Source organism: Carcharodon carcharias, chromosome 6 (assembly GCF_017639515.1).
Source record: "Carcharodon carcharias isolate sCarCar2 chromosome 6, sCarCar2.pri, whole genome shotgun sequence".
Classification (NCBI taxonomy): Eukaryota; Metazoa; Chordata; class Chondrichthyes; order Lamniformes; family Lamnidae; genus Carcharodon; species Carcharodon carcharias.
The window spans coordinates 113,474,311-113,497,998 of NC_054472.1; the positions used below are offsets into that span (position 1 = coordinate 113,474,311).

Below are 23,688 nucleotides of genomic sequence, written 5' to 3' on the forward strand. Positions count from 1 at the left end.
TTCTGACCCCTGACGTCTGTTATTCCACCCCCTTATACCAAACAACTATACGGCTCTTTATGTATTAACGGGTCGGGTTTTTTTTAAACATCATTAGGAAACATGAAACTTTAACTGTTTCATTTGTGGTCTGCTTTCGTGCAGAAAAATAAACCATGAATTCAAAGGGCACAGATATTTCTAACTGATATATTTCTGTAATGTTTATTAGGACGATCATGCAGGGGTGACTTACATTTGCACTAACTGTTGTGCTGATTAAAATGTGCAGACTAAACAAATAAAGGATAATAAGGTGAATTAAATAAAAGGTAACGTTAGCGCAAGGGTTTAAGCCATGGAGGGGTTTCGCATGTAACATACGTCTTTGGTAACAATAATGAAACATTTTTTTTCTCTTTAATGGAGTGTTGGTTTGAGAAATCTCGCTTTACTTACATGGAAATGTTTGTCACGGGGGGGAAAATGCCTATAAATTTGACTGTGTGAAATGTGTGCCCTTTCAGGAGGTGTCCAAAGTTAGATACCATGTCAAGATCTGGCGACAGGACGTCCACCTTCGACCCTACCCACAGTGATAACCTCCTCCACGGCCTCAACCTTCTGTGGAGGAAACAGCTTTTCTGTGATGTGACTCTGACAGCCCAAAGCCAGCAGTTCCATTGCCACAAAGCCGTGCTGGCTTCCTGTTCCCAGTATTTCCGATCGCTTTTCTCCAACAACCAGTGCAAAGAGAGTACGAACGAACCGGGGAGCCGGACCCCATCTTCCCCGGCCGAGGACATCTCCCGGTCCATCAATAACATCGTGCTCCAGGGCTGCTCGGCCACCGGCGTCTGCCTGGTCCTGGAGTACATCTACACGGCCAACATGACACTGTCTCTGGATACAGTGGAGGACGTGCTCTCGGTCAGCAAGATCCTCCACATCCCCCCCGTCACTAAACTCTGCGCCCAGTTCCTCAACGACCAGATCTCCATGCAGAACTACAAGCAGATCTGCCAGATCGCCGCCATCCACGGGCTGGACGAGACCAAGAAGCTGGCCAACAAGTACTTCGTGGAGGACATCCTGCTCCTCAATTTCGAGGAGGTGTGCGCCATGATGGACTCGATGCCGCCACCTGTAGAGTCGGAGCTGGCTCTCTTTCAGATGTCCGTGCTCTGGCTCGAACACGATCGGGAGACTCGCATGCAATACGCCCCGGACCTGATGAAGCGGCTCCGCTTCGCCCTCATCCCTGCCACCGAGCTGGTGGAGAGGGTGCAGTCGGTGGATTTCATGCGAACCGACCCGGTCTGCCAGAAGCTGCTGCTGGACGCCATGAACTACCACCTGATGCCCTTCAGGCAACACTGCCGCCAGAGCATGGCCAGCAGGTGAGAGCACTGCACTATATATATATCCACTCCATGTGGGGCTGAGAAGCTGCACATCAAACTCAAAAGAGGGGGAGGTGACATTTGGTTGGTTTTCCGATGGATTTTCGTTGACCTAATCTCCAGTTATCTGGAAAGCAAATTGTCGCAATAAAAGCAGGCTAACGTTTTAATATTAATATTTGTAAAACAGAAAACGGTATAGTTTTAGAACGAGGCAGTTAAACTCGAATAACGTCATTCATCGCGCCCATAAGTTGACTTTGAGGGAAAGATCAACTCTCAAATTAACTTTCTTCCTATATCAGGACAATTCCAATCTTCAGCGCTAAGTTGAAAATACTGAGAAGACGTTAAATATAGAAAGTAATCCATTCCTGTAAACGCCCTCACTACTCAACACATTATGTTTGTTGTAGTTGAGATATGTTGGATATAGCATGAGTTTAGTATTTTTCATCGGACTATCAAAAGGTGGACCAAGGAGCAACAATAAGAACTCATCACCCCCCGCCCCTCACAAAATAGATCTGGGGAAATGTTCAGGCCCCTTGTTCTACCTGGAGGCATTTGTCCAGTATGTCCTTTCACAAAATGGTCCAGTTCCATGGTCCTGTGTCCAAATTTCTTCTTTACCTCAGCATGTGGTAGAGCCCATGAATAAGTAACCTGTTTTCAATAATCAACTATATTTTCTATATATATATAGATTGAATTTCCACGGTTTGATTAGAATGTTGAATGAACTCTGTCCAGCTCCAAGTAGCTCCTGAGACCCATATGTTGAATGGATGTTGGAGCTTTAATCATGATGCAAATGATTTGAAACAATTGAGGCAGTAATGAAAGGCAATTTGTGCTAAAGGTTTTAGCAAAAGACAAATGAAGTGCTAAAATACAGCCCAGTCTGCAAAAATATGGATAGACACATACCTGACATGAATTGTTAGTGTCAGATCAGGTTTGCATCTCCTTTACTGTGTTTATTTGTTTTCTGTGACACAGCATCAAAGTATCAGATCTAAGACAGAACAATGAAAGCTTCTGAGGTTCAATCATAATCCTCCTGTTTTATATACAGCATGTGATGTATTTCCTAGTAATGCATTGCTGAAAGAAACCTGATAATAATAGTCTGATACACAAGCTGAAGGCACATAGTATCATGTGACACTGAATCTTCAAGTCCTACATCACTACCATTGTTAGTCTTTCACCTACAACATTCTGCTGCTACTGTACTGATAGTATATTTATTAAAATAATGTAAAACACTAAAAACAAGATAAGCCACATCCAAAAAGAATAACAAAAGTTTGACAGAAAACATTTTTTTCCATATTCATCAATTGATTGAGTTTTGTAGTAGTTTGTGAAATGATATTTGTGACTTATTGTAGGCATCTAATATCGCTTTATCCTTACTGACTATAATTGCAAATAGTTACAAGAAACACCATATTTTTAATTAGATGATTCTGTGGAGGAAGGTGTTGGCAAAGTATGCTCATGGCATTTACTTGGCATAATCCAGTCTTGAACATAACCTTCAGACTTCATACAGCTGTACTCTATTCATTGACAACTCATTTAAAAATTTATTTTGTCTTGCGCCATGACTCTGAAAATAAGAAATCATTTTCACCATTTTGAAACCAGTGTGTGATTTGAATTATTAGATCATGGTAAAATCCAAGTCAGTGGTGTGACTGCCTAACAGATTGCTGTAATCGTGTAGGATCTTTTATCCTCAGCTCTATTTAACTGTTGAACCTGGTTCAAAGGTAATCGGTATTCACCCCACTAAGTATCATAGAATCAGTTTTAATTTTTTGATCTTTTGAAAATAACTTTAAGTGGCAATGAAACATAGACATATATTGGAGCATTACCAAATTAATGCTTCCTTTCAAATGTAAAATTGAAGAAATGGTACCACAGAAGTACAGTGTGTGTGAGCGGCATATTGGGGCACAAAAATGCTCTGGCAAGTGGGATTGCACCTGTAATCTTCCACATGCTGAGTCTCAGTTCTGAGCTATACTGCTGTGAGAGGCACTGAATCGCTACCATAAGGGAGAAGAGAAAATCAGACAGAGCAAGTTGTGCCCAAACCATTGTGCTGAATTTCCCAGCGACCTCTGTTCCATTCATACAGACATGGGAACAGGTCAGCAGCTGTGCTCTCAATCACAGAGGATACATCTCATACAGAGGTCAGGAGAATGGGCAAGGAGGAAAATACCTACAAAACCTTCATCCTTAAAATGAAATGATCTAATAACAATAATCACTATGGTAACCCCACTTGCCTCCCAAGTGTACACATGCCTGCTGGTTCATTATTATCTAATTGCATGGGTGATATTGTTATTTTCAGTATTCTCAATACTGTGATAACTACCTGCAGTGATGCTAAAACATGATTTTCCCACAGGTAGTTATCCCATAACTGGCAGCATTGTGTGGCACATTGTAGAACAGATCATAGTTTTAGCAGTTTTACAAAACAAACATATGTATTTTTTTAAACACTGAAAACAGTGTGATATGTCAAGACACCAATGGAAATAAGGAAGGGACAGCTCAAACAAGAACTATGTATTGCAAAGAATATCAACTTCTGAAATGCACATTCTTTGGTTTGATTTACTTTTGTGCCACAAAAGCATAACTCACTTATCTTTGCATCATTTGTCAGGCATTTCCCTTTCGTACTCATGGACTTATATCAGTAATGCATTGCCAGAGTTGTGGAATCTAGTATTTGTTAACTGGGGCAGTGTAAAGGAGCATTTGATGAGGTCACCTTTTTCATTGGAATTAACTTTTTCTGATGCAAAATTGTACTGATCTTATCAGTGTTTAACTGTAAGCTTAATAATGAATAAATATCTAAAACAATACTATGCTGAATTTTGAGACATTACAGCTGTCTGAGTGGGAACATTTTGAGTAACTTTTTTTATTCATTCATAGGATCTGAGTGTCACTGGCAAGGTCAGCATTTATTGCCCATTCCTACTTGCCCTTGAAAAGGTGATGGTGAGCTGCCTTCATGATTCACTGCAGTCTTTCTGGTGAAGGTGCACCTAGAGTGCTGTTAGGTAGGGAGTTCCAGGATTTTGACTGGGTGACAGTGAAGAAATGGTGGTATAGTTCCAAGTCAGTATGGCACTTGACTTGAAGGGGAACTTGCAGGTTGTGGTATTCCCATGTGTCTGCTGCCCTTGTCCTAGGTGGTAGATGTTGTGTGTTTGAAAGGTGATGTTGAAGGAGCCTTGGTGAGTAACTGCAGTGCCTCTTGAAGATGGTACACATTGTTGCTACATCAGTGGTGGAGGGAGTGAATGTTTAAGGTAGTGAATGGGCTGTTTTGTATTGGATAATATTAAGCATTTTGAGTGCTGCTGGTGCTGCAGTCATCCACGGAAGTGGAGAATATTCCATCACGCTCCTGACTTGTGCCTTATGGATGGTGGACAGGCTTTGGGGAGTCAGGAGGTGGGCTACTTACCACAGAATGTAGCCACAGTATTTATGTGGCTGGCCCAGTTAAGTTTCTGGCCAATAGTAATCCTCAGAATGTTGAAGGTGGAGGGAATTCAACGATGGCAAATGCCATTGAACGTCAATGGGAGATGGTTAGATTCTCTCTTATTGGAGATGCTCATTGTCTTGCACTTGTGTGGCACAAATATTACATACACTTATCAGCCCAAGCCTGAATGTTGTCCAGGTTTTGCTGCATGTGGACACGGACCGCTTCAGTATCGGAAGAAACTGAGGAAATTGCGAATGGTGTTGAACACTGTGTAATCATCAGCGAGCATCCCCGGATCGAGGGAAGATCATGATGAAGCAGTTGAAGCTGGTTGGGCCTAGGACACTATCCTGTAGAATTCCTGCAATGATGCCCTGAGACTGAAATGATTGACCTCCAACAACCACAACCTTCTTCCTTTGTCCAAAGTATGATCCAATCACTGGAGAGTTTCCCTGGATTCCCATTGAATTCAGCTGTGCTGGGTCTCATAAGAACATAAGAAAAAGGAGCAGGTGTAGGCCATTTAACCCCTTGAATCTCATCTGCCATCTCAGTCTGCCATTTAATAAGATCATGGATGATCTGATTGTGGCCTTAACTCCACTTTCCTACCTACCCTCCTTAATGCTTGATTCTCTTGTTGATCAAAAATCTGTCCATCTCAACCTTGAATATATTCAATGACTCATGATGTGATAATTGGCTGAATTGGATTTGTCCTGCTTTTTGTGGACAGAATACATCTAGAAAATTTTCCACATTGTTAGGTTGATGCTGGATGTGGCAGAGCTATGACCTGATCTGTAGGTTGCTGAGTCATTTAACTTTGTCTATAGCATGCTGCTTCCACTGTTTAGGACACATGCAGTCTTGTTAAGAAGATAAGAAATTAGAGCATGATGAGGCCAAGTGGTCCCTCAAGCCTGCCCTGCCATTCAGTAAGGTAATAGCTGATTTGATTGTGGTTTTAACTCCACTTTCCTGTTTACCACCCCCCCCCCACCCTTAAAATTCTATTCTGAATCTATCCCATTTAGCATGGTGGTAGTGCCATACAACAAAATGGATAGTGTCCTCAGTGTAATGTCTCTACAGGGACTGCACAGTGCTCAATTCTACCTATACTGTCATGGACAGGTTCATCTGCAACATTTAGATTGGTGAGGACGAGGTCAAGTGGGTTTTTTCTCTCATTGGTTCTTCTACAACCAGCTGCAAGCACAGGCTGGCAAAAATACCCTTCAGGTTTCGGCCAGCTTAGTCAGTAGTGATGCTTCTGAGTCACTCTTGTGGATAGACATTGAAGTTTCCCATCCACACTGCATTCTGTGCCTTTGCTACCCTAAGTGCTTCTTCCAAGTGGAGGAATTCTGATACATCAGTTGAAGGAGATGGGTGGGTGGCAATCAGCAGAAGGTTTCCTTGCCCATGTTTGACCTGATACCAGAGCCAATGTTGAGGCCTCCAAGAGCCACGGCTATCCGACTGTATATGCTTCTGCGGCTGGTCCTACCAGTAGGACAGGACATACCCAAGAGTGGTCTGGGGCATTGGCTGCAAGGTGTGATTCAGTGAATATCACATTGTCAGGCTGTTGCCTAACTAATCTGTGGGACAGCTCTATCAATTCTGGCACCAGTCCCCACATGTTAGTGAGGAGGCCTATGCAGGGCCAACTGGGCAGGGTGTGCCTTTGACATTTAAGATCATAAGACATAGGAGCAGAAGTAGGCCATTTGGCCCATCGAGTCTGCTCTGCCAATCAATGAGATCATGGCTGATCTGATAATCCTCAACTCCATTTTCCTGCCTTTTCCTCATAATTCTTGATTCCCTTAAAATTCTGTCTATCTCAGCCTTGAATGACTCAGCCTCTACAGCCTTCTGCGGTTAAGAATTCCACAGGTTAACTACCCTCTGAGAGAAGAAATTCCTCCTCATCTCTGTTTTAAGGGCGCCCCCTTACTCTGAGATTATGCCCTCTGGTCCCAGACTCTCCCACAAGGGGAAACAACCTCTCAGCATCTATCCTGTCAAGCCCCTAAGAATCTTATATATTTCAATAAGGTTGCTTCTCATTCTTCTAAACTCCAATGAGTACAGGCCCAACCGACTCAACCTCTCCTCATAAGAAAATCCCTCCATCCCCAGGATCAACCTAGAGAACCTTCTCTGGACTGCCTCCAATGCCAACATACCTTTCCTTAGATAAGAAGACCAAAATTGTTCACAGTGTTCTAGGTGTGGTCTAACTAGTATCTTGTATAGTTTTAGCAAGAGTTCCCTATTTTTATACTCCATTCCCTTTGAAATAAATTTGCTTTCCCTATTGCCTGCTGAACTTGTATGCTAGCTTTTTGAGATTCATGCACAAGGATCGCCAAATCCCTCTGTGCTGTAGCTTTCTTCAGTCTTTCTCCATTTAAATAATATTCAGCTCCTTTATTCTCCCTGCCAGAGTGCATAACCTCACACTTTCCCACATTATATTGCATCTGCCATGTTTTTGCTCACTCGCTTAACCTGTCTATAACCTGTGTCTTCCTTACCACTTGCCTTGCCACCTATTTTTGGGTCATCCTCAAACTAGGCAACAGTATATTCATTTCCCTCATCCAAGTCATTAATATATATTGTAATAAAAACAAAAAAACTGCGGATGCTGGAAATCCAAAACAAAAACAGAATTACCTGGAAAAACTCAGCAGGTCTGGCAGCATCGGCGGAGAAGAAAAGAGTTGACGTTTCGAGTCCTCATGACCCTTCGACAAAACTTGAGTTCGAGTCCAAGAAATATATATTGTAAATAATTGTGGCCCCTGCACTGATCCCTGTGGCATTCCACTAGTTACAGGTTGCCATCCTGAAAATGCCCCCATATCCCAACTTTCTGTCATCTGTTAGTTAGCCAGTCCTCTATCCATGCTAATATACTACCCCTAACACCATGGACTCTTATCTTACTAAGTAGCCTTATGTGTGTTACCTTATGAAAATCCAAAATTATTACATCTACTGGTTCCCCTTTATCTATCCTGCTTGTTACCTCCTCAAAGAATTCTAATAAATTTGTCAGGCATGATTTCCCCTTCTTGAAGCATGCTGACTCTGCTTCATTAGATTATGCATTTCTAAATGTCCTGCTATTACATCCTTTATAATATACTTCAGTATTTTTCCAATGACAGGTATTAAGCTAACTGGCCTATAGTTGCCTGTTTTTTTGTCTCCCTCCCTTTTTGAATAAGGGTGTTACATTGGCAGTTTTTCAATCCTCTGGTACTTTTCCAGAATCTAAGGACACATGGAAGATTACTACCAGTGCATCCACTATCTCTGCAGCTATTTCCTTTAATATTCTAGAATGTAATCCATCAGCTCCAGGTGACTTATCAGCATTTAGCCCCATTAGTGCCTCTAGCACTTTTTCTCTAGTGATAGTTATTGTATTTATTTCTTCCCCACTTTTGCCTCATGCTATTAGTGTCTTCTACCGTGAAGACTGATGCAAAGTGTTTATTCAACTCCTCTGCCATTTCCTGGTTCCCCATTATTATTTCCCCAGCCTCATTCTCTAAGGGGCCTATATTGACTTTGGCCTCTCTTTTCCTTTTAATATATTTAAAGAAGCTCTTACTGTCCGTTTTTATATTGCTTGCTAAGTTACCCTCAAAATTTATTTTCTCCCTCTTTATTACTTTTTTGGTCTTCTTCGGTTGGCTTTAAAACTTTCCTAATCCTCTGCCTTACCACTAATCTTTGCCACATGTTATGTTTTTTTCTTTCCCTTTGATACTATCCTTAATTTCCTTGGTTAACCATGGTTGGTTTATCCCCTTCCTACAATCCTTCTTCCTCACTGGTATACATCTTTGTTGAGAGTCATGAACTGGTGCCTAGGTGGATACCAGGTCATCTGTCTGGTTTTATTCTTATTCGACTGTTCTGTAGTGGTTTCATACAACTTAGTGGCCCCTAATGATCTCAGTAGAGACCAGTAACATTTTCACTTTTTTGGAAGTTTGAAAACCTAGATATTTACATAAGCAATGAAGCCACAGGGTTCACTGTTTAAAACAAAATAATTTTATTACGCAAAAAACAAAGAACATGAATACCAATAACTACACTCTATCTTAAATAGTCATTTACATTAAAGACATGAAATGTACAATGAACACAGTACTCAAAACCAAACGTTTTAACTCAAATTTCCTCTAAACCCATTTGACTTACAAAAGTCAGAAACTTTTCAGAAATTGGAAAACGAAGCATTTGGTCTGAGTACTGTTTCAAAGATTTGTATAAGGGTTGAAATTTCTTTGACCATCACTTACTTCTGGCAAGATTTTCCCTGCAAATCTCTTCCAACTGTCCCACATTTGTAGACTCTGTGTTCAATGCAGGCATCTCTAGCATTCTAAATGTAGCCACCCAGGGTCAGAACCCTCCTGGTTCTAATCTTCTTTAACTCTGGAATCATGCATCTAGGAATGCTCTCTTCTCAGCTCGGCTATCCCAGATGCCAAACTCACTGTTCGTACAGTTCTTGAGCTATCAAGGGTTTTAATCCTTTTAGCCAGCACACAGAATTTCAACTGACTTTGGCTTGAAAAAAATGTTCCCTGCAGCCAGCTTTTTCTAAAACAGAACCATGCCTCAGAATATTCCTCCTTGTAATTAAGGACAACATTTTCCCCCTGTCAGCAAGGGTGGTGCAGGTCCGGGGTTTTAGGTGGGTGGGCCAATTAAGACCCGCCCAGCATGATATCAGCTCGGAAGCGCTCCCTGTGCGGGCGGGGGGTGGGGGGTGGTGGGTAGCCAGGAGTGCACTTCTTTGGGCTTGCGTGCGAAAAAGCACATAGATCTCCCTGGGGCAAAGTGCCGCTTTAGGGAGATCGGTGAAAGTTTTAAAAATTTTGTGGAATGATGGACTGGGACATGTCAATTCCTTATATTTAAACATTTTGTGCACATTTTAAATCCCTCATGAAACCTCATCCCGACCGTGAATGAGGTTTCGTGTTTTTTCTGAAAGCCGCCTGGGCTCTTCGCCTGCCCGCCAATCTTAAGATTGGGTGTGCAGGTTCATTAGTTGGTTTAATTACTTTTTTAAAGGCTTAAGTGACAGTTGACAATTCGCCGACTTGGCTGCGCGCCCGCTGAACTGAAAATCCAAATGACGCGGAGTGATGTTGGTAAGCATGCCCAACATCACCCCACGTCATTTTATGTGAAGATACAGCCCTAACTTCTTGTTTCCCCTTTTTTGGACTATCTTAAATCTCCCAGCCAGATTGGTCACACAATCAGTTACTGGAAGCAAGTTGCTTTTTACAAGAAATCATCTTCCAGGGAAACTTGGTTCTTAAAGGGACCATCACCCTAACATAAACTATAGATTTTTTTGCCAAAAGCACATAGGCCATCACATGTCTCCTATCAAAAGAAAAAGCCTGACTGAAGTAAGGATTTTTTTCACAATCCTTTAAATACTACACATTGTACATTTTAAATACTTTAGCCACTGTCTTATTACATACAATACACACAATAATACCCTCCTTATAATTTAATCAAAATTCAAATGCCCAACATCTTGTGATCTCAGGTCCTTGATCCAATGATGATAGCATTTAAACAGATGGAGAGATTATGTCCAAAACATTTGGCATATAAATAAGTTTATAAGCCTCCGTTATGCAGTTATTTAAGTGAATAGTCAAACTTTGAATAAAGCGTCTGCAATTATATTGTTCCTTCCTATAAATGAACAATTTTTAAGATAAATAGTTACAGCATCAGACTCCAGTGAAATAAGTGGAGATTCTTGATTCAGAATTTCTCTAAAAACACCAGTGTGTTGCAGTCCGAGTGGAGCAGTTTCTCTGGCAATTCCTGAAACATGTGTTTCAAACTGTTGCAGAGCTAAAACAAGGCTTAATGCTTCCTTTTCAACTGTGGAGTACATTTGTTGGCAAGGATTAAGTTTTCTTGGGAAATAACTGGCTGGATGTTCTGTGTTAGCATCATCATCTTGTAATAATATGACTCCCAAACCCACATCACTAGCATCAATTGCTATCTTGAATGTTTTGTTGAAATTTGGAGCAGCACATAGGCCATCACACACCTAATTTTTAGGTGTGCCTGGTGCTGCTCCTGGCATGTTCTCCTGCGCTACTTGTTAAATTCTCTGGCTGGATGGTAATGGTAGAGTGAAAGATATGACAGGTTATATATTGTGGTTAACTATATTCTGCTGATGATGATGGCCCACAGCACCTCATGGATGCCCAGTTTTGAGCTGTTAGATCTGTTCTGAATATATCCCATTTAACATGGTGATAGTGGGACATAAAACAATGGACAGGATTCACAGTGTCAAGACAGGACTAACAATATCAGCAAGCATCTGTGACAAGTAGATTGGTAAGGGTGAGGTTAAAGCTCACCTAAAAAAGGGCTTTAAATTTAGAAAAGGCTTTGATAGAGTGAACTCAGACAAAGGCCTGGATTTTGCTTCTGGGTTGGGAGCACAGGGTTGGGACATTACCTGGCTCAACATACCTGACCTGGGGGAAAGTGGCCCAGAAGGCTGGACTTTCATTCCGAGGTGGTGGGGTTTCCTTGGACTTGGGCCAAGCGACCCCAGAACGAATGTGGAGGATGCCAGGTGCAGAGGCGGGCTGGGCAGAAGCCCTGCCTTGGTGCACCTGCACTGTATCGAAATCTTAAAAGAGAAACATAAAAAAGCCTTCCATCCCTCACCCCCTCACCCCTCCACAGTCCCCATCCATGCCAAGCCATGCCGCTTCACCCCAACAACCTCCGTGATCCATCACACCCTCCATGCCAATCTATACTCCTCTGCCTGTCCCTCATGGCCCTCAGCCCCTCCATACCAAACTATGCCCCCAACCCATTCCCATGGTCCTTTATAGTCTGTATGCAAATTTAGTGCCAACTCATGCCAACCCACGTTCTCCACCAACCACCCTTTGTGCTTATGCCTATGATGCCAACTCACCCATTATCCACCATGGGCAGACATCAGGACCCATGATGAGGGCTCCAAGGGTCTATCCACAGACTTCATTTAAAAAAAACAATCATTCATAAAATCCCATTTACTACATTTACATTTCTTTAACTACATTATCCCTTATAACAACAAAGACGTCATTCAATTGCATAATCCCTTACAAAACAAGCATTGGAATTCATAGTCCCACTTCAAAGAGTCCATAACCACTTGGAGCTGTCAAACTGTGAAATCAAAGGCACCCTACTGTGATCATTGACTGTTGTGAAATTGTCATGCTGTACTAATCCAGTAATGGCAACCCTAAGGCTTATGTAAACACATAGAGTGAAATAATAAGCAATCATTTATTTAACACTACAGATAGCTTTTACAAATAATTAAGGGACAAGGATTTTAAATGACCTGACAGTTCATAACTCCCTTTGACGGTTCATCTTAACATTTTTGACAGTTGTTTTTGACAGTTCCAATGAACTTCACAGTTCTAATGAGTTTGTGCACTTTTTATGCACATTCATGTCTACTTTTAGAATCCCGAAGGATACTCAACCTCTCCCAAAGGACATCTTATCTCTTCCAATAGTGTCCCAGGACCATATCCAAAGGGGTACCTTACCTCTTTGAAAGGGCACACTGACTATCCAAACAAATGGACAAGGTTCAGACCTGTTCCCACCAGGTCTAATCTGCACAAGTCGGGTTTCAGATACCTCTAACACCAAAATCACACGAGTGGACGCTGCTGCTGATTTCAAGGGGCAGCTACCCCCACAAAATGCGTGTGTGTGAATCCCAACTGGGCCCATTCCTGCCCTCGCAAAAATGGTAGGTGCCATGTTTGGGGGCAGGACTTCCAGATTCAGGCCTCTTCTGCCATTTTCACCACGATGGAGAGGCTCCCATTGTTGCAAAAATCCAGGCCAGAATGTTTCTTGTTGTGGAGAATAGTATAACTAGAGGCCATCAATATTAGATAATCACCAAGAAATCTAATAGGGCATTCAGAAGTAACTTCCTCACCCAAAGAGAATATGGAACTCACTACCACAGGGAGTGGTTCAAGTAGATCGTATAGATGCAGTTAAGGGGAAACTAGACAAGCATAAGAGGGAGAAGGGAATAGATGGTTACAATTATAGATTTAGATGAGAAAAAATGAGAGGAAAATCGAGTGGAGCATAAACATTGGCATGGACTAGTTTGACCAAATGTTGTGTTTCTGTGCTGTATATCCTACAAAAGTTGTTTTTTCCGTCTATGTTGGTTCCCTCACTACCTGCCGCAGACACATCCTGGCAGGTATGTCCTTCAGGACTCAACCAGCTTAGTTAGTAGTGGTGCTACTGAGCCACTCCTGGTAACAGACATTGAATTCCTCTGCCCAGAGCACATTCTGTGCCCTTGCTACCCTCAGTGTCTCTTCCAAGTGGTGTTCAATATGGAGGAGTATTGATTGATCAGCTGAGTGAGGGCGGTAGATGGTTATCAGCAGGAGGTTTCCTTGCCCCTGTTTGACCTGATGCATGAGATTTCATGCGACCTGGAATCAATGTTGAGGACTCCCAGAGCAACTCCTTTCCCACTGTGCATTACTGTGCTGAAATCTCTGGTGGGGCTGTCTGCTGGTGGAACATGACATATCCAGGGATGGTGATAGAAGTGTCTGCACAATTCGGTGAGTATGACTACGCCAAGCTGTTGCTTGACTAGTCTGTGGGATGGCACTCCCTCTGGGGAATTAGTCCAGGCACCTGGATTACTAGTCCAGTAACATTACCACTATGTCATTATTCCCCTAACATTTTCAAGTCAAGAGAAAATAACTTTAATCTTTAGCAACGAAAGCTAAGAAAATGTTCTTAATTTTTTGTTCCTAAGAGAGAGGTGTGTTCTTAGTCATTCAACAACCAAGTCTCCAAAAAGCTGGATTTTCTCCCAGTTGGCAATGGCCATAGCATTAAACTTCCAGTAGCCTTCCTCACCTTCAGGCTGTGCAGTTATGTAATGTGAGTTGTGGCAGTGAATAAAGAACTAGTTCCTGTTGCCTGTAGGCTAAACACAGGTATTTTATGTTGTTTGTAGTTTGCACCATATTTGGTTCCTTCTTCCAAGTTATTCCCTTCTCAATTATTAAAACCAGAGGAAGATCCAAAAGTGTTTGAATAGAATAGAGACACATCTGATCTAGCTATGTTCAGAATGTCGCAGTGCTTTTGGAAACGACACAAAGCTCATAAACTGTGACTTTTGAGAGCTAACCAACATTTTTGTCAACGCCTTGTTCATTTGGCCTGAACGACCTTTCACTGGGCTGAAATTTGTTTTGTAATACACTTCAGCTCTTTTAGTTCACATTATCTAGAAAATTTACACTTCATTATTCCCTAAACTCTCCTTAAGAAAGTTGGTATGGAAACCTCATGTAATCTTGGAACCTCAATGTAAACTTGACATTTTTTTCAGAAGCAGCAAGTCTAAAGTATCTTTGCTGATTTTGGCAAAGAACACTGCTAGCTTTGTCAACTAGTGGTTTCAACAGCAGCCCAGATCATGTCTAAAGCTTTGTCAAACTATAATGCAAAATGCTATTAACGCTAACCATGACAATTAGCTGTCACTGTAGATTGTAAATGGACAAAGCCTCTGTTAACTACTTTGTCAGATATGCAACTAAAAATCGAAGCAGTTTGAGGATTGAGGATCCAGATAAAAAATAAAAGTAATTGTATCTTCTTATTCATTACCAGTTTATATTTGTAATATGACAACATTTCAATTTTAAATGACAATCATGTTGCACTCCATTTAAAGTACAGTTTTAAATAAGTCAGCATATTGATTAGTACCAGGCTGGAGTCCAATAAATATTTTCTGTAATTCTAGGACAGAATTACTCAATAACTTTGTGTCAAAGATCACAGTTACAAGCAGTGTCTTGCTTGAGTGGCACTCTCACAAATGATCAACACACTGTATCACATTGTGGTGGGATATGAACGCTTGTCTGCAATCCCCTTTTAGTCAGGTCCTGAGTTTAACCATTTGGAAAGTTGGTGAGTGAAGGTGAGGTATTTCTCAACAGAGTGAAGAGGGTAGAATGCAAGTTGCCTTCTGATATCCACCAGCTATAGACAGGCAGCGGCAAAAGCTTGGGAGAATTCTTTCAGATGTGCAAGACAGGAGGAGGGTACAGAGAAGAAAATCAGTTTACTAGTGGATGGAGGGAAGAAAATGTTGCCTCTGCATCTTGGCCTCAGTGTTCTCCTTCTTTGTCAACATCCACTTCCCCTCTTGCTCTTCTTCTACCTTCTTCATTTATCTCTTTATTCCTGTTATTTTTTTCTTCTTTTTGCCTGATCAAGACTTGTCCAGATGTAGGCATTGCTTCCTTTCTTTCTTCATTCTCCAGTGAAAGAAATCACATGAATGCTATTAGGAGGCACTTCTATTTCAGCATCATTGCGTAAATGAAATGGCTCTATCAAAACAAAAGATCCTGTTGCTCAAACATTGCATTACTTTGGATGCTGGGGTAGCCTTCACTCCTAATATAACTCTCACCTTCTGTCCTGGGAAGTGAGAGAAAAGGGAATAGGGTTGAATCTTAATATCACTATACTTGGCTTATGTCTGAGTGACACAAGATGAATTACAATATGAAAAGTAATTAGGAGGACACAGCAATTCTCCCCCACATTTTATTTTACAAAAGTGTAAATGCAGAAAGGTGTAAATCTTCCACAGAGCAGGAAGATCTCCTGCTGTAGCAGAGCAGTGTCTGGCGGATTTAGAAATTTCTGAGTAATTAAAGTTCCTCCGCTGGAAAACTTTCATTTTTAACTCTTGCGGTGAATTTTGTGGTAATTTTTCTGTAGACATTTTTATTAATACAAAAATATATCATGATCAGTAGACATATAACTTAAATTGACAGTATTGTAAGAGAGATAGGAAGGAGTATATGGCGCAGCTGTGAATATATGATACATGGTGAAGAATACAATGATTTAGTACGACAGGCACTAAAATACACCTACTCACTCACCAGATTCAAATTCAATTTCTTGACAGGATTTGCTGAATCTAATAACAAAATTTGGACAAAGTAGTGAAAAAATATAAAGAAACAGCAGCAGGCAATAAAGAAACTTCTGTCCTCTGGGGTACATGGCTACCATGTCTAGATCATCCCAAGTTGTGAAACATTAACAAATTGCTGAAAAGACAGTAACCTCCAAGGATCTGACTTGTGTGATCAACTTTATTTTAACTTATCAATCATTGCAACATCAGGGAGAGAAAGTTAATGGATGGATCAGAGAGGATGATTACAAGTCAGATTATGTAGCTAAAGACGCCTGCCTCAATTGCACTCTTGATAGTTTGCCTCCAAGAAAGCACCAAATACTTTGATCCAACACTAATAATCTTGTCTTGAAAACATTTATTTTTAAAGTTGAGCATTAATTTTGTTTCCTCTAGTAAATTACCAGAATATGACAGCATCATTGTGGCCTGGATATTAATAAGCCAAACCCACCGTAGAGTGTTGAGATTTAGGCTGGATTTAAATGTTCCCAACACAGGTCCTGCCTACTGGTTGCAGAACTGGTGGGAAATCTACTTCAGAGAGGGAGGCCTAACTAAATTAAGTGCCTCTCAGGCACCTAACTGGCCAGCATTGGGCCTTCCCTGGGATATAAGACCCTGGTGGCAGAAATCCTGCCTGCCGAAAGCTGCCAGCCAATTAGACACCAGCAGCTCTCTATTACCAGTAGCACCATCGGATGGGGTGGCTGCTGCTAGTAATACAGTAGGGCTTTTGATAGAGGTCATCGTGGGATCCCTGGAGAGGGGTGAGCAGGGTGGGTTGTGAGTTGCAATGTTGGGGGTGGACAGCAAGGGGTGGGGAGTGGGTTGGATGCAAGAGCAGGAGGATGGCTCTCAGTGGGCGACCCCTTTCCCCATTCTGGGTCTCATGATCGGGTACTAAATGCCTTTAGGGAATCCCTGAGCCACCACTGAATTCCAGTGGGCTCAGGAATAATGACCTTGACTGGCTCCTTAATGAGCCTTATAAGCCAGGGTTCTCCGCATCAGCCCATTCCCACTGCTGACTAGATGGGAGTCAGTTTTCCTACCCATGGGAATGGGGTGCATGACCTCCCCTGTGATTATGCTGGCCCACCCACAAACTAGACTGTTCCAGCAGACTGCACAAAGTCCAGCCTCTTATGTACTGTAGACTATCAACTGCTACATTATTCCCAAGCTTGGCCATGCCCTTAAAGTGCATGTGGGGGAGAGTCCTGGTGCTTCCACACAAGGAAAGAGGAGGAATCAGAATCTTGGTTTCACTAAGCCCAATTATTGACAGAAACGTGCTCTGACGTTTAGCAAGACTATTGGTGACAGTGTTCTGTGCTGGCTTGAAGGTCAATTATTGAATTAAGTTTGTTCAGATAAGAAAAACAATTATGATGTTGCCCAAATTTGTACCATTTGCATTTGTACTGATAAGCCTGCCACCAAATACCAAAACAGAAAAGCTGTAACTTCATAAAAAAACAAAATACTGTGGACACTGGAAATCATAAGAACAGAAAATGCAGGGAATATTCAGCAGCCTGGCAGCATCCAGGGAGAGAGGAACCTGAAACACTGGGTGGAATCTTGTGCCCTCCCCCATGGCGAGTTTCCTGCTCGCACCCTGATTAAGTCTGTAGCGGGAAGGCCCGTGGACGGCCTTCCCGCTCTCCTGTCAATGGAAACCCTTAAATGGGTAATTACTGCCTCCTTAAGGGCCTTATCCCATGTGTTTACTTATGGGTTCCAGGAGGGAGGCGGGTGGCCCCTCATTCAAAGGCACTCAGTGCCTGATCGAGGGATTTGGCATCAGAAAGGGAGGAGGAGCCTGCTGAGAGCCAACCCCTTCCCTCGTGGCCATCCACCCTTCTCCGCCTCCTCCCCAACCCCTGTCTGTATCACTCACCTGTGCCTGGGCTCCTCGATGCGAGGTCTCGGGTGGGTGCTGTACTGGCAGCAGCCCCCATCTCCCCAGTGATGATGCTGAGTACAGAAGGGCGGCCAGCCACCCTTTGCAGGTTGGACTTCTGCCCCCGAGGTCCTTGATCCTGGGGAAAGGCCCGCTGCTGGCCTGTCAAGTGCCTGCGTGGCACAAGATGCGACGAGCCTTCTTGAAAAGAGGCAACTGGCTCTCCAGCCTGCTGCTGAGGCCTCATCGCCTCTACAAGATTTCACCCATTAACTCTATTTTCCTCTCCACAGAAACTGCCAGACCTGCTGCATATTTCCAAACATTTTCTCTTTTTATTTAAGTACACTTCATCTCATCTGATGTCAAGCATAATCTCTTAAGAAGTAAACTGACAAATGTCTGCAGGGAGTTCATGTAACTAAACAAAAATAATTGTCAAAATATTTGTTTGAAGAATATAGTGTTGTTACGGTGTAGTGAAGCAACACACTTGTGTTCAGAATTACTGAATGGTAGACGTAACAAACTCCAATACTTACATTAGGTTTAAGTTGGAGTCACAGTTTGGGAACTACAGTTCCTGGCGGCCCTTGGGATTTCTGCACATGCGCCAGCTGGAGAATGGCCACACGTGTGCAGTTGGTAGTTTTTATCATCTTTTGGTCAAGAACTTGGGTCTTCTATGCATGCGCCAACCAGGAAAGGGCCACACATGCTCAGATTGCCCACTTTTACACCTTCAGGCCAGGATCAGGCCCTACGTACATTCGCAGAAGGGAGAAAGTGGAAAAGAAGTGAAGCAGTGCAAAAAGCAGGCCAGGTGACCTGAACAGGAGCACCATTCGAGAGAAGGTGTCCCAGGGAGCAGGACACCGGAAGGGGGACAGGGAGAAAGTCCCAAACCAAAAAGAAGGTCCCAGAGCAGGGAATGGCCAGAAAGAGGTCCCAGAAGACAGTCCCAGGTGAGCAACAAGGGTAGAGATCATAAACAGATCCTGTTAAGTAAAGTTGAGAGAAAGGAGCAGAGAAAGAGGCTCCAAGTAAAGAAAGAGCTGCGAGGAGCAGACTTGAAGCAAAGTGGGCTTGAGAGAAGCCCTGAAGATCTGATCAAAGGCTGGTGACTTCAGGCTGCAGGTCTTAAGGGCAAAGGTACCCTTTTGGAGCCGTTGTGTTCTGCTTGGCAAGGCCGAAGATCTTAGAGTGTGTTTTGGAAGGTAAAGCTTGAGTGTACGCAGAGATCCAGAGGAAAGGAATCTCTGAAAGCGAGGCTGAAACACTGGAGGTGGATTCTTGTTGAAGCCGTCTGAGTGGGAGTGACTTTTGGAGAGAATTCCAAGGCGAGTTCTTCAAATGTGGAGATGGAAGTCCTCATTAAAAAGAGAGAGTTTCAGTGAGACTGGTTGGCTCACAGTGTGACAAGTGTCTGGGTGAGTTGTTGGGAAGTCCATAGAATCTGCTTTGATTGTATTTGTCATTTACTTTGGATTGTGGGGTGTCTGACCACAGTTTGCTGTTGGTTCACATGTATCACATACTTACTCTGAGTATTAGAGTATAAAATAGATATGATAAATTGTTTTATCTTTCCGAATTTGTATGTGTTTGTAAAGAGATAACTGGGGTGAAGGAATCGTGAATATTTGATTCATTTCCTTGTTATTGGGATCTTCTCAACCTTTTTGTTTGGTGTAATATAGTTTATTTTTCTTGTTTAATAAATGTTTTATTCTTTGTGTTAAATGTTCATCATCAGATTCCTGTGAATTTGTTCAGTAACTTATCTCCATAGTTTCTAAACAAAAATAAAAGTTAGGATCTATCAAGCCTATCTATTAATCTGGGATCTGACTTGCCCAGTAAATACACCAGCTGGGATCATAACAAAGGATTTAGAGGTGCATTCACAATTCCCAATAACAGACCATCAGATGCTAAAAAAGCAGAAGGGAAAATTGGAGGAGTCCCTTAGGTTGACTGTAGTGTACTTCCTAATGCTTGGATCAAGAGTAACAAGGGAAAAACTGTGGGAGACTTATTTCCTGGCATCCTCTGAGGTATATGATATATGATGTGAAAAGAGCCAGAACACTGGAAACAGTTTTTAGATAAAAAGCCATATGCCCTAGATCTTTAGGTGATGGGGGTCTCATCAGCCAGCTGGCAAGCTGGTGAGAGCTCCATGTCGCCTCCTTTGGGGAAGGTGCACCATATTAAGTGCCCATCCGGCACTTAAATGGCCAGTGGCGGGTCTTCCCCGGAATTAAGGACCTCAGGGCTGGACATCCTGCACCCTGAGAGCTGCCGACCAATCAGAGGCCATGCTCTTCATTGTAGGCAGCACCACCAGGGTAGTGATGGTTGCTGCTGGCAATGTACCCACTGGAGGCCCACAATCAGCAAGGGACCCAGGTCACAGGTCAGTGAGGGTGGGTTAGGGGTCGTGGGAGAGAGGCATTGGGGCTTTTGGAGGCAGGGGCAAGAAGGTGGCTTTCAATGTGCACCCACCCTTGCCGATGGCCCCCTCAGTCAGACACTTAGTGTCTGACAATGAAGGACCCTTCTGGGAGCTCGCAAACATATATGTCAAGGCTTGCATTTTGGGCTCCCTGTATGGCAACTGCCCCGCCCGCCACTGGTTGAATACCAGTGGTGGCAGGCTGAGGCCTTTAAGTGGGCATTAATTGTCCACCTGGCAACCTCCCACCTGATTAAATGCCCCCCCACCGCCTCCAAGGGCATTAAATACTGCCCAGTGAATGGCAACCTATTTTGCATGGCTCCCAATTTATTGACTTCAATGGAAGTAAAAATCAGGAGGGATGTAAAGAGGGTTGCTTCTCACCATCACCCATTTGACACTATCACACATTATCACGATTCACAATGTAGTCATTTAAAGGCAACGGAATGTGTGAATTTAAAAGAAATCTGAGCATTTTTGGTAGCAAATACAGCAATGCTGTGTGTACAATTCAGTACGATTGCAACTGAGATAAGAGAACTAGGCTTCTAACCTTCACATTACAACAGACGATAAACCAAACACCTCTCACCTCACAGATAGGTAGTAGTCTGGTGATATGTCACCTTGCTAGTATTCATTTGCTGCTTGACACATTTAGTATGGATTAAAGCCAGACTATTCCAAGGGTCTGAATATTTCTCAGTCATGCCACTGATAAATCTGAAGGGAAGGGAGCTGAAGGTGTGCAAATGGTTCCAGTGTCCGAGTCTTACAATACAGTTCTCACTACACTTGCATCTTTTGGATGCTTAACTTGGCTTCCAGCATTTGTCAAAGCCAAAACTGTTCAAGGCCAAGGAAGATGGTTGAATTGTGGCTTGAGTAGTGATATTGCTTTGCTGTTTATGAAAATTTATTCAAAACCTTAAGGATAAATGTTTTCATATCAAAAGTAATTGAAAAAGGGATTTATTTTAAGAATTGGGCTTTGACAATCTCTGATGGCTCAACAGGTGTTGACACGGGGTTGCTGAACCAAACAAAACAGATGGACCCAGATCAATTGTAAGCCTGTGCTGACATAACACATCTGAGGGGAGTGGTACAATTATCGTTGGGGAATTATGTGGGGAAAAATCAGCCTAGGATTCCTGCTTCTGACTGTCCAGTCACTTCAACTAGAAGTGTGTATGTGTAGGCATTGATTGAGAACAAGTTGCCTTCAGCTATGATGCCCCTCTATTGACTAGACTGCAATACTCATTGCTGAGGTCTATAAATGAATGACTATTTGGGGTACTTGATGGTGGTTGTGAAGCCATATGCCTGCATGAGAAGATGGGAAGGAAGAAAATTCACAGGGAAATAAGATGTTGGTCTCATGTTTATAGTTATAAAATTTTTGAACATGGAGACCATTTAAAACCACTGGATGGGTAATAATCCTAGACCACATTGAGACTTTAGTAAGGGAGTAATTATTTGAAAAATGGCACTCTGACATGCTTTACATGAGACATGGTCATTTTGCACAATAAAATATTTTTGATTTCTTTTGAATCCCCTTTCCAGGATTCGGTCCAGTAAGAAACTCTTATTATTGGTGGGTGGATTGCCTCCAGGTCCGGATCGACTTCCAAGCAACTTAGTTCAGTATTACGATGAAGAAAAGAAGACGTGGAAAATCCTTACAAGTAGGTGTGGCCCAGAAAACATTCCCATTAATTTCTGAGTGTGGCTGACAGGAATGGTACATCATTGTTGAGTAGAGTCTCTGATGTTGAAGTAAGGGATGATTGTGCTGTTAAAGGAATTGTCTCTCTGTCTTTCTCACTCATCCTGTCATCAAGTGACTTATCATACCATTGCATTTGTTGTGCTGAGTAGCAAAATACAATCAAACCCTTTTTACAGCAAATTGATATTTTTCCAAACAAAACAATGTCGCTGTGAACCATTTGCTCTTTTCACAGATTCACATTTGTGTTTTTAAACAATTGTTGCTCATGACTGATTGATCTTGTCTGAAATGTAACACAGTAGGGGTCCTTAAAGGAGAAGTCAGCCCTGCTTAAATGATGGTAAACTTCAATCATTTATTCTGAGACACAGTCTGCTGCCAAGTGTTCTAAACAATGTGCTGCTATGCTAGAGAACAGCAGCAAATAACAGTACCTAGCAGAGGGGGGAGGGGACCAACTTCTCCATTTTCCGTATTCCTACTAAAATTCCAGAATGGCATTCTAATTTCCTGAGGTCTGTAATTTTACTTCTGGACATGTAAAGAAAAAAAGTATTTATGTATTAAAAAGAAACAAAATGCAGAATTAAGTTAAAGGTATAATGTTTGTCAGAATTGGAAATGTATAAACTGAGGGCAGATTTTCACCTCACCAGGCGGGTGGGCCCGGGAGTGGCCGCGCAGAAGTCCGCCACCCGAGATCGGGCCCCGACCACGATTTCACTCTGGCTGTCCAATTAACAGCCAGCCAGCTTGAAACATACGTTGACAACCTCAGTGCTGCCTGGGTGGGGGCAGCAGGAGCGCGAGCGCTGAATTGTGCGCATACACATGGGTGCACTCAGTGAAAGCCCCTTGGAGGCACGGAGCTGCCTCAGGAAGCTGAAGATTTTTAACATTAAAAATAAAGATTTCAAAAATTAGGAAAACATGTATCCATGTTAAAAATGAGTTTTTAAAATTTTTATTGCTTTTTTAATCACTGTTCGAAACCTCATCCTGCCCATGGATGACGTTTCACAAAAAAATTCAAAAGCCTCTTGGCTATTCGTCAGCCCGCCAATTGTAAAGTTGGACGAGCAGGGAAAATTTCACTTTAATTAATTGGTTGATGAGTTTAACAGCCCTCTTTATTGTCGGCAGGCATGCTGCCAACTCCCGCGCATGTCCGCTGACTGAAATATAGCGTGAGTGTTTGATGATGTCTAGTTGTTTGCCTGAAATCATCACGCGCTATTTCACGCTCATGCGTGTTGGGCGCACACCCGCACGCCAAGCTGAAAGACCTGCCCAAAATGTTTACTTATCAAAAACAACATTTCTTGTTTTTTTCAGGTTTTTTCTATGCTCCAGTCACTTCTCCCTGGAGATTTGGCTCTGCCCTTTCAATTTCCTTGGATTTCTTTAATCAAACAGCCATATTGAGAACTTATTACGTTATGTTACTGTTATCTTATAAAAGAAATATTTGGCTAGAGAGTACATTGATATACCTCATCAGGACCATTCAG

General features: G+C 42.4%; 1 protein-coding gene across 1 annotated transcript in view; it reads left to right on the top strand.

Moving 5' to 3' along the window:
• Positions 1 to 528: 528 nt before the first annotated feature.
• The window catches only part of klhl14 (kelch-like family member 14), a 219,804-nt gene continuing 196,644 nt past the window's right edge, over positions 529 to 23,688 (top strand). Inside the window, exons 1-2 of the mRNA XM_041190512.1 lie at positions 529 to 1,379; positions 22,009 to 22,130. Coding sequence (XP_041046446.1) covers positions 529 to 1,379; positions 22,009 to 22,130 — 973 coding nt within the window. The remainder of the gene's footprint in view (positions 1,380 to 22,008; positions 22,131 to 23,688) is intronic.